At 45.1% G+C, this 11,539-nt stretch overlaps 3 protein-coding genes across 3 annotated transcripts; 1 reads left to right on the forward strand and 2 right to left on the reverse strand.

The window, feature by feature from the left end:
• Positions 1 to 4,366: 4,366 nt before the first annotated feature.
• Positions 4,367 to 5,611, reverse strand: PV06_06857 (uncharacterized protein). Its single transcript, XM_016408021.1, has 2 exons — positions 5,199 to 5,611; positions 4,367 to 5,139 (listed from the first exon to the last, which is right to left on the reverse strand). The coding sequence occupies exon 2, from the start codon at positions 4,895 to 4,897 to the stop codon at positions 4,418 to 4,420; it is 480 nt and encodes a 159-aa protein (XP_016261501.1). The 5' UTR covers positions 4,898 to 5,139; positions 5,199 to 5,611; the 3' UTR covers positions 4,367 to 4,417.
• A 1,091-nt stretch (positions 5,612 to 6,702) lies between these two features.
• Positions 6,703 to 8,552, reverse strand: PV06_06858 (uncharacterized protein; the record flags this gene model as incomplete). Its single annotated transcript, XM_016408022.1, has 6 exons — positions 6,703 to 7,362; positions 7,420 to 7,654; positions 7,715 to 7,808; positions 7,857 to 7,922; positions 8,056 to 8,074; positions 8,124 to 8,552. 6 exons carry the CDS (start codon positions 8,550 to 8,552, stop codon positions 6,703 to 6,705), a joined length of 1,503 nt encoding a protein of 500 aa, XP_016261502.1.
• A 785-nt stretch (positions 8,553 to 9,337) lies between these two features.
• Positions 9,338 to 11,288, forward strand: PV06_06859 (uncharacterized protein; the record flags this gene model as incomplete). The annotated part of the gene is made up of 6 exons (XM_016408023.1): positions 9,338 to 9,371; positions 9,425 to 9,985; positions 10,083 to 10,416; positions 10,470 to 10,744; positions 10,856 to 11,089; positions 11,142 to 11,288. 6 exons carry the CDS (start codon positions 9,338 to 9,340, stop codon positions 11,279 to 11,281), a joined length of 1,578 nt encoding a protein of 525 aa, XP_016261503.1. The 3' UTR covers positions 11,282 to 11,288.
• Between the last annotated feature and the right edge of the window lie 251 nt (positions 11,289 to 11,539).

Genomic DNA, 11,539 nt, shown 5'->3' on the forward strand with positions numbered 1-11,539 from the left:
GTAACTAAAGAATATAAAAGTAATGTAATAATATAATTAATAAATTAATATTATTCTTTATATAATAAGTAATAAAATTAGCTTTAATATAACTTTTATAGTTATTAATAATTAATAATTAGGGTTAACTTATTACTTTCTTATAGATTTAAAACTTAAATATCTTAATTAATTATTATAGATTAACCTTATTTAATATTTAACTATTTTTATTAATTATAAAATACTAATTAAAGAGTATTTAAGCTAGTAACTATTTAGAATTAATGTTTTAATCCTTAAAGATAATTATTAGTGAAAGTATATCTTTAGCTATATTAATATATTTAATTATAGTTACTTACTTTTATTTCTTTATTATAGTCTTATATTATTATTAATAGTTAAAGAAAACTAAGACCTTTATTATTTAACTCTCTTTAATCCTAAAACTAAACTTATTTATATTCTAAATATTAAAATTATTATAGGTATACTTTTAGAATTTAGTAATAACCACATTAAATCACGCTTTAACCTTATTATATAATATATCATTAAATTATATAGCCTTAAGTTACTTTATATAAATACTCTAAATAATTAAGTAATAATTAAGAAAGTAATAAAGCTATTTATAGCTAATTAAAATAATGATTTTAGTGAAGACTAAATTTTATAATATATATTAAATATATTTATAGCGAATTAATTTAGCTAGCTTAATTAATAATGCTAATATAATAAGTAATTTAGTATATATATATTATAAGACCTATTATATAAGTATCTTTTTTTCCGTGTTTAAAAGGATTTAGACTATTTTTATGGCTTAAGCGTGTGAAAGTCCTTTAGTAAGCTAATATAATAAGGTTTAATGCGACATATTAAAAGTGGCGGTAGTAGCGCGAATAGACTTATATTCTTAATTTTAATGTGCTAGGATAGCTTTCTAGACTTACTCTTTAAGATTAGCTACTTTAGAAGTGCGTTAGTAACTTATGGTTAATAGGAGTAATAGTTAAACATGACTAGATAGAGTTTTATGATTCATTACTCTATATAGTTTATTAGACTATATAGTACTTTAGTTATTTAGGTAGGAAATAATATTACTAACTAACCCATTATTAAAAAATCTTATATATTTAATAAAGAGAGAGAAAGAATAGTAGGCATTATTACGAAACTAAATTTAATTAACTAAGGTTTAGAGAAGTGTATTACGCTACTAGTATTAAATAAAGATACTATAAAACTAAAGCTAGGGTTCTTCTTAGTGAAAAATTTGGCCCTAAATAAGCTAATAAAAGGCATTATACCTAAATAAAGATAAAAAGATAAGATTTAGTACTTTCATATTTCTCTATAGAAAGAGTAATTCCTTAATCTCACATAATTAGGTATTATTACGTTATGAATATATCTATAATAACTTCTTAACTAATATATTAAGAAAGAACTATCTAAAGTTTAACATAATATATAAGAGCTACTTTAGAAGACTAAAGCTAATCTACTAACCATAGAAGAGAAACGTAATAGCGCTTTAAAAATGCGCATATTTTTAACTCGCTTAACCATGGCATTTAACTAGCTTATTATATCTGCACTAAATAGGATATATAACGATGTTAATATAGTATTCTTTAATCTTTATAAGAAATATAGGCCTTATTACTTATGGGCTACTATTTAGAACTTAAATACTAAGTTCACTAATATGATGAGAGAGTATGGGGTAATGCGGTAGGTTATTACTAATGTAAAGGATAACCTTTCTAACGTGGAATCTAATGAGAATAATGCTAGTTAAATACTAGTATTAAAGAAGGACATAAAATAATGGGTTACTAAGGTTAATATTATACTATCTTAGGTCTAATAAATATAGCTAACTATTTATAGATTTACTAAAATAGTTGCGAGAAAGAACTCTTAGAGATATATAGTTATATCCTCCTTATGGAGTTATTTCATGAGCACTCTTCTCACTAGATAGAGATTATAAATGACTATATGTAGATAATTAAGGGTGTTATCTATGGATTTATGAACGCCGCGATCTATCACACTTATCCTGATAAGAACATTGCTGACAAAGTCATGAAATTAGTTAGGACAAGACTTTAGGAGAACATGAGTAATGCGACAGAAAAGCTATAGAAGCTGTGGCAGGATGAATAGTATTAGCCCATTACATATAATCACTACTTTATTGACAATATTCAGAAATCCCGGGAGCAGATCACTAAGGATGCTCTCAAAGATGCGGTGGTCGAGACCAAAGAACACGACTGGCACGGAAAAATGCATATCAGTAATGTCCAGCTGGAATATTATGGTATCGGTGCCCACCTCAGGGCCACCACGTATAGCAGCCCTCATTGACTGGGGACAAGCTGGATGGTACCCAGATTATTGGGAATACTTCAAAATGTGTTACACTACCCACTGGGATAGTGAGTGGCGTAAAATTTGGATCCCGAGAATGATTGAGCCCCAAGAGCAACAGAGCTATCTCATGTGCGAATATGCCGCGACGATTGGAGCTGTCTGACGCTGAACAATCCTGGCCATGATCTTGACGTCTGGCACGACCATGGCCACGAGCCTCAGACGGTTCCACAGGAGCGACTGATGCTGCAATGGACCAAAAGACCCGGACGAAAGTGCCCAGCAGGTGTGCTTGATGTCCAAGATATATTCTCACTTCATAACAGGCTAGAAAAGCACCACATGGTCTTATAAAGGGAATAGCGACAAAACCCAAAGGTGGGCGTTCACGGTTGAGTTGTATACTGTCGATCCTACGAAGCTGCTGCGGGAGGGAGACGGCCCCGGCAGTACATGGAGATCTGCTCCATGGTGGATCGTCACTTGGAAGAAAATATCAGTGACGTGATGACGATGGTTTATCGTTTCGTCGATCGTGTCCTGGAGATGATCTGGCCCGACAAATTGGTCACGTCCAAATTTCTCTCAGCTTTGTTTGACCGCCTTTTCGAACGTTACCAGCAGGCGATCGAGGCATGTTCGCTTTCTACTCGACGCTGAGATTTGAAGTTGCTTGCGTGACTACTAATGCTATCTGAGCCGCTCATTTGCAGACTGCCCTAATACACAGATCCGTTGTGTTGTTGCTACCGGCGGCGTCGATTCAAAGTTAAGGATCTTCGCAAGCAAAATTGGCAAAGGGATCTGTAGCTGTACCGGATGCTACTGCTCATGCTCTGACACAATGTGGAAGTGGCCATGTTCGGATGAATCATAACAACTTTAATACCCGGATTTGCGGGAAGTCGCAGAGCCGCAAAAGGCACCTTGCGTTGATGTCTTTATGAAGAACCGAGGATTTCAATTTCTGAGGTAGACAAACAAATTCCACTGCGACATCCGAAAACCCCAGGCCCACATAGCGACATCGACCCCGGAAGGAGGCCCATTCCGGATCTATCATGAGCTGTGGTTCTGGCTTCACGCCATCTTATTTGGAAGGGTTTTGGGAGCACCTTTTTGGGCTCTGGCACTAACAGTAACTTCCAGAAGATACGGATTATTCATTTCAAAGGAAAATAATCGATATGCCAGCGTGGTGAGATGCTCTTCGTGGTGACCAAGCAAGCCACAGATACTTCGATTCCGGTGTCTTGTTCCTCTCACATCTTTGATCAAGCATTAAAGAGTGACGTTATACTCTGAAGTCATCATAGCAGAAGCAAGCACACTATCAGTCTTGGTGATGAAAAGGCCCTTCGTTGTTGGGGATCTCTCAAGAAAGAAGATTGGTGAAAATGTTAACTCATTTGCATGAACATTTAGCTCCATTCGATGAGCCCCTCCCATTCGGAAAGAAGCTCCTCGACGCGTTTGGGAGGATAGAACAAAAGTTAATGCGACTTCCAAAAGTTCGAGTACGTCGAGGAAAGAATCGGCCAAGTAATTGCAAAGGGCAGCGTGGATGGCGCCCTGTGAGTGTTTGCCGACAGATGATGAGGATGTTTATTGTCAGGAGATTTCTTGTATGTGTATATGTCACACTACGCTGGCTCTAAGCGATGATGATCAGCTACATTGACTTTTTCCATGCTCCTACAGTACCTTAATATCAGTAGGAATCGCCCGAATTAAGCTTACTATATTACAAGAGTTACAAATCCAGTCTTACAGTGTAGTGGAGAGAACAGCTATGTATAGCTTCCGGTCACGAGGGCAGGATCTCGGAGGGAAACAAGACCATTCTTCTCCTTCCGTGATAAAGTGGCACAAAGAAGGCTACCTCTTTGTTCCGCTACTGTATTGCACCCTTTGCCAATCCGCGTCTTGCGAAGTGGACATCTCGAATCACTAGGGGCCTTTTATCCTTGTCCCTACTATTCGCACTTCTCCTTAAAATATAACGTTCCTTCAGCACCGAGCTAGCCTTCAATGATCTCCGTCAGGGGTGGCGCACCTTATGTAGGTCGGCGTCGCAAACTTTAGCCACCCTGCCATTTCTGCATCTGCCAGGGCGATGTGGTTTTTCCTCTTCCGCCGCAAGACCTGCAGTCGTCACCACCTGGAGTGGTGCCCCGACCGCCACAAGCCGAGCAATTTGGCGCATTCGGCTTGACAGTTCTTCCTGTTCCACTGCAGGTTCCGCAGAGCATGGTGACAGTCTTTGGGCATCTTGAGAGCCACCGCAAACTCTGCAGACCATTTTTTGAGATGCTAGAAATGGAGAATGGAAGGTGCATAGAGGGACCAGGAGAAGCTTACCGATAAAGGTTTGTTTGTACTTGTCCTCAAGGTTCGCGATGTGCCGAATGCTGAAAGCTGAAAGTTTATGAAGCCCCAAGTAGATGTAGTTAGTTAAATGACTTCGGGCTGTATTCTTGCGATTGAAGATTCTGCATCTAAAGCGACTGTTCTCTAGCATTTATAGTCGACCTGTGCTTCGGTTTTCTGAGAAATGACTATACTCATCCCGGAGTATTGAGGGCTTTCGAGACATTAAGGAGCACAATAGCCGCGCGGTACGCACTCATGTCGGATTAAAGTAGATTTAGCATGGCGACTATAGTTTTGACTGTTGGGTCAACCGCCCTGGCGGTGGTCGAAACGTTTCAACCGAACCAAACGCATCGTGCGTTTCAAGTATACGAGTCCAAGAGTGATGGACTGGAGAGTCGTGCTGTACACATCGTCATCGAAGAATATCGACTAACTTTGACACTGACCTCTTCATATTCAATCAAGCTTACGACCGCTCCACCACCTAAGTTCGATTAAGGCGCTACTGCGTGTGTTCAATGGTCCGACGATCTTCAGCCAATTGATCGCTATTTCGACGCGCCATCTATGACATTTGCGTCTAAACCGCCTCCTCAAGGAAGATTTCTGCCGTAGAGTCTTGCCTTCTACCAAAGATGCAGGTGTTGTGTGGGAGTAGTTCGTGCTTGCCGAGTCACTGAGTAACAGGTGTTATACGGTCCAAAATTTTGGTCCGACGCCGCCGGCGACAGTCTGTGTCTCATCTTCCATGGTCTACTTTTTCCGGCTCGCTCAAGCAATGCAGCCTGAGATGCGTTGCCAGGCCACTTTCATAGTGTAACGCTATAGAACGGTAGGGAATTTTGAAGGTGGGAAAGGCTAGGAAGGTGGGAAAGTTGAGAAAACTAGGAAAATTGCGAGAAGTCAGTGCAGCTTGTGTAAGTCTGCCTCACAAACCCCATCATGTGATTTGTAAGTCGGTCCCGACAAGCCGGACAATAGGTGTCTTTACGCAAACAGGTTGCTAGCAAATTTATATGGCAAAGGCGTCCTCCTTACATGACTTGTTGCATACTTTGCTATAGTCTCAGCCTGTCAAATGATGATACTTGACAGGCAAGTAGATCGATTTTAGCTGCCATTGAAACGTCCCTGGGATGATAGCGCTAGACGCTCCTCCTCCTCCTCCTCCACGTACTCCGTGACCGCCTATTACTGTCTGTCTAGGTCTTAACTGTCTCCCTGCCGTCCCTATCACTTACTCTACGCTCTCGAAGGTGCTAGGCGTTCGTCGATCATCTCTCGTTTCGTGGGGATGCCGAGGAATAGTGAGCGAAGGCTACGCAATGTCCAAATAGTTATACTTGGAGATTCTAGTGCGCTTAAGCCACCAATAAATATTGAAATCCTCGAGTTATACGGGTTATATAGCGTCATAGCCCCAGGCCTCAATAAAACCAACATCGTTGTGTTCGTTGGCGAAGTGGGCTGTTGAAATATTGTTTCATATAGTCGGATTGCTCTCGTTGGCGTTTGCTACCTGCACCTGATCGACCCAAGATGGAGCCGATAAGAACCTCCTTCTCAGTGAGCTGTTCTGTACAACCGACGGTGTAGACCGATATTATCTAGTTCTTGATTCCCCAAAAAAGGTTGAGGCAAGGCTCACACGTTAGTGATTTGGATTGGGAGCAGCTATTATGTATGTAGTAGCAGTGCTGAGGAAGAGTAGGATCTACACATTCCGACCGCCAGCTGATCCTCATCTATAGTCTTGGTCGAAAACTATCAATAAGTTCAAAAGCCAGAAACTGCCCAAGACTCGGTAACAGTCCAACTTCCAAAAGCATTGATGTGAGCATGGATGGATATTCCCCCATGAAATGTTAGCACTCATCAATGATGACTGGCGGCAGATTGATAGCAGAAATATCCTTTTCCGAGCCCCCTGTAGGTACAACACCCTGGCTCTCAAAATGTCCTCGGCGCCATTGTGCCCAACTCAGTATAATAAGGCGTGTACAAGGCACATCGTTGGTCTATTGTCGCTGGAGAGACGTCAACCTGGATGGCTTTCCCTGGTGAGCCAAGCGCTGCGACATTCGGCACTTCTTTCCACCCAGGCCCATTGATGGGGTTTTTGGCAAAGGCCGCCCAGGCACCCTGCATGTATTTGCTCGTCTGGACCTCCAAGGCGGTCGCATTTGCGACAGGATACGTGCCAAACACCATGCCTACTTCAGAGCTGTGGTACACTTCGGACCCAGGGAAAAGCTCCAGATTCTCAAAAGTCGCATTGTAGTAGTACCGCCAAGAAGGGATTCCCCGATTCCGGGAGTCCTGAGCCACGATGGCAGAAGGACACTGGAATCTTACCTCGGTCTCAATGGCGGCAATCTGATCTTGAGGCGATCCGATCCCTGAGGCTCCAATGGGATATGCTTCAAGGAGGGTCTGGTAAAGGTTGGGCTGATTCGGAATCGCCTCCTCGAGATATGCTTGGGTGTCATTCTCCCCGAGGACAAAGAGAAGTCCGTCGTTGGCCACCGTCCCGACGAGAACAGGTACACGAGCGATGTCACCAGTCGTGCGAGCCGTTTCAGAACGGTACACAGCCGTTACATTGTCCAGCTGGACAAAGGTCAGCTTAGTCAATACCGCGCGAAGGGAAACCGGCGGTATACTCACCGTGTACTCAAACCCAAGTCCGAGTTGCTCGATCGTGTTCATCAGAGTGGCGAGATCGACTCTTCTCATACAACTCAAGATGTCGATACTGGTGGTACAGTTGAGAGCTTGAACAGTGGTGTTCCAAGGTTCGGACAAATCTCCCCTGGGGAAGTTGTAGTTAGCCACACCGGACTCCATGATTGCTGCTCGGAAGGGTGGGTGGTGTGGCATAGACGTTACGAGGACGTCGACACTACAGAGTTGCTGTCAGTGGCCCTCCACGAATAGGCCGCAGGTGAGAGGCGTTTGTTACCTTCTGCCCCCTGCGCTCTGTCCAAATATTGTGACCTTTCCAGGATCACCGCCAAAGGCTGCGATGTTCCGCTGTACCCAATCCAAAGCGAACCCTGGATGACCTTGATTAGAGGAGACTATGTCAGATTATCAAAGCTTACTTTGGTCCAGGAACCCCAGATTTCGCCGTGTTATTGGAAGCTGAGGGGCAGCAGGGAACCCCAGAACTAAAGAATCAGTCAGCGCAGATCATGTCCCAGATCATGTACTTGCTGTTCGTTCTGTAGTTGATGGTCACGACGATGACATCCTGATTGGCGGCGAAACTAGCCCCGTCGTAAAGGTGGAATGAATTCCAACCATATTCCAGCGCTCCACCCTGCACGGAAAGTTAATGACATGCGCGGCATGCAGATCCTGGAACGCACGTATATCCAAACCATGACGGCTTTGTTTTTGCCCGCAGTTCCTGGGACGTAGATGTTGAGGTTCAGGCAGTCCTCACTTTCACCAGCTGATGGGGGCGGTGTATTGAACCAGGCCATCGTAATCTCACGGAGTTCTTCAGGGTAATTGAATTGTTGAGGGCATGCTGGACCATATGCAGTGGCTTGCAAAGGCGTTGACCAAGGCACAGCCCGAGTAGGAGGCGCAAATCGTGTCGGAGAGGCGGCAAAAGGAACACCCAAGAACTCGCTGACGGTCGCAGTGGTGCCGGGGACAGTAGTTGTCGTGCCGACCACCATGCCAGCATCAATATTGACAGTAGGAGCAGACGACTCGCATTGTGAACCAAAAGCAAAAGCATTGCCCAAAAGGGAGGTGAGGAGCCAAGGCAAAACGTGCCTTGACAGCATCGTGTACTCGGTTGATGGATCTGTCTACACGACTATTGCCATGTTTCACGAAGAGATGCAGCTTCGAGTCGAACTTATACCTTTGGAGCCACAGTGACACCAGCATGTGGGTAGTCGAACTCACGTAATCTCACAAGTCGCCCTACAACTGCACCTCGGAGTAGCTGAACTGTCGGTATTCGAAGCGACGCCCGGACTGACAAGCGTCGAGCCGGGCACGCGAAACGCGCTTAGATAAGTACCTCGGGTAGAATTTATATGTCGAAAGATTAGTGAAGGGTGGACTAATTGTTGAAGACCCCATCACAGTAATACGACCCTCATATGCCCGAGCATCTTCAGTGAAGTCGCCTTGTTTTTTTGATACGCGGCGCCGCGGTGGCGGCACCTGGATACGCGATCATCGTAGGAGACAGAACCCATTGCACTAGCGATAAGACTAGACCTTCTTGGGCCCCACCGCGTTTAGTATTCTCCGCATCGGCCGTTTACACCGTCCTCCTTCGACCGAAGGGGTCATTTGTACGAGTAATGGCAGCTGAAGGCTTCAGCACACGCCGGGCTTTCCCAACAGCGAATGGTAGGTCATCCTATCATGACAACGCTGTTGGAAAGATGTTGGAAGGCCATGGGACGCGGTCTATTCAATGGACGAGGATGCCTATATATTGGCACCACCCAGGTTCCATCCCATCTTCGTCCTTGCACATCCCCGTATATCACGCAGACTCTCACAAACAGCACGCACTTACTCACTCACAAACAGACTCGTTGGCCCTACAACCATGGACTCTAGATCAAGTGGATACGGCGAGAAAGGTCAATCCTCCCCATTGTTATTATTTGACTCAACACTGACAAGAGAGCCTAAGGCGGGACAACGCAGACAACGAGGAACACAGAGCCGGCGGTGGCAGGTGGCGCATCCGAATCCTTGAACGTTCCTCTGGAGAAGAAACAATTTGGCATCATCACCATCGTGTCCTTGGCATTTGTGATTTGCAACAGTTGGGCTGGTATCTCAGGCAGTCTCCAGCTGGCCCTACTAGCGGGCGGCCCCGTCACTCTCCTTTACGGTATCCTAATCAGTACTCTCGTCTACATCTGCATCGCTTTATCGTTAGCCGAACTGACCAGCGTCTACCCGACTGCCGGTGGCCAATATCATTTTGCGTCGATCCTGGCACCAAAATCAATCAATCGGGGCGTTTCATATGTGTGCGGACTCGTGTCGTTGCTGTCATGGATCGCTATCGGAAGTTCAGTGACCATGATACCTGCTCAACAGATCCCGGCGCTGATAACCGCACATAGTGACACATACTCCCAGGATTCGTGGCATGTCTTCCTCATCTACGAGGGAGTCGCGCTGGTGGTGCTCTTGTTCAACTTGTTTGCACTGAAAAGAAACCCTTGGGTTCATGAAATCGGATGTAAGTCAATCCCTTGAACAAACCATGATGCCATGTCAGATCTGCCATCAACATATCTGGCCAAGGACATCGACGCTGATCATGCTTGAAAATACAGTCGGCCTCACGATCGCTCTCTTCGTGATCTCCTTTATAGCCATTCTAGCGCGGTCCAACCCCAAGGCTCCAAACTCACAAGTATGGACTGCTTGGAGCAACTATACTGGCTGGTCCGACGGCGTCTGCTTCATCCTGGGCCTTTCGACATCCTGCTTCATGTTCATTGGCTTGGACGCAGCAATGCATCTGGCCGAAGAATGCACGGATGCTGCTCGTACAGTACCCAAAGCAGTGATCAGTGCAATCATAATTGGCTTCTGCACTGCCTTTCCATATACAATCGCAGTTCTGTATGGAATTACAGATCTCGACTCTATTCTAAGTTCCGCCGGGTAAGCTCATCCCATCGTGGCCGCCACAGACAGTTCTAAACATGGGGATGCAGCTATATTCCATTCGAGACAACGAGGCAGTCCCTTCGGTCGCTCAGTTTTGCAACAGTCCTCTCATGTGGCGGTGTCGTGATGGCCTTCTTCGCTCTGAACGCTGTACAAGAGACTGCGTCTCGACTCACCTGGAGCTTTGCCCGGGACAATGGGCTGGTGTTTTCCAGTCATCTCGAACGCATCCATCCCCGCTGGCGAGTTCCTGTTTGGTCTCTATTCGCGACCTGGGGAATTCTGGCCATATGCGGATGCATATTTCTAGGTTCTAGCACAGGTAAGTACCGTTTAGGAGTAACTCCCCAACCCCAAATACCGGTCCTAGTGATGCTGCTGCTGGTCGTCGACATCCCCCCAAACGGGTCCTTCTGCTGATCTGCATATACAGCTTTCAATGCCTTGGTCAATTCCGCCGTTGTGCTCCAGCAACTCTCCTTCCTGATCCCAATCGCCCTACTCCTCTACCGAAAGCGAGATCCAAAGTTCTTGCCGAGCACTCGTGCCTTTGTGTTGCCGCGTGGAATCGGGTTTCTGGTCAATATCCTAGCTGTGGTCTTCACGTCCGTCACCACGGTGTTTTTCAGCTTCCCGCTCACCGTGCCTACGACCGCGTCAACCATGAGTACATTTCTCACAATTGCAAGCAATGGTGTCCCAAACTGATATCGTCTTAGATTACACAAGTGCGATTATAGGCGTTGCACTTGCTCTTGGTGTCTTGAACTGGATCGTGCATGCCAGGAAGCATTACCAGGGACCCCACTTGGAGCTTGACGGACGGGTCGTGGGAGCAGAATTTCAAGTTGGGCCATGAATTGGACGAAATGGAGACGCGTGTGCAATGTCAAAATTGCTGGGGCGGTACTGAGTCCGGATTAGCTGAACGAGGACAACCGAGCGTAATACACTCTGCAATCGAGCAGGACATTATCAATTAGGCAACATTCCGAACACGCTTCTCTGTAATCCCCTTGTAGCGGGTCGAGTCCCCGGACGACCACTTAGGAGTGCCAGCTGAGTAGCGTGGTGGCATGATTCAGGCAGCTCAATACTAGCAGGGCATCCCGAATTC

Source organism: Exophiala oligosperma (assembly GCF_000835515.1).
Source record: "Exophiala oligosperma strain CBS 72588 unplaced genomic scaffold supercont1.6, whole genome shotgun sequence".
In the NCBI taxonomy this organism is placed as follows: domain Eukaryota; kingdom Fungi; phylum Ascomycota; class Eurotiomycetes; order Chaetothyriales; family Herpotrichiellaceae; genus Exophiala; species Exophiala oligosperma.

Bases quoted from the DNA above. Each gene is read 5' to 3' on its own strand.
- PV06_06857 (XM_016408021.1), bottom strand. From the start codon at position 4,897: ATGCTAGAGAACAGTCGCTTTAGATGCAGAATCTTCAATCGCAAGAAT.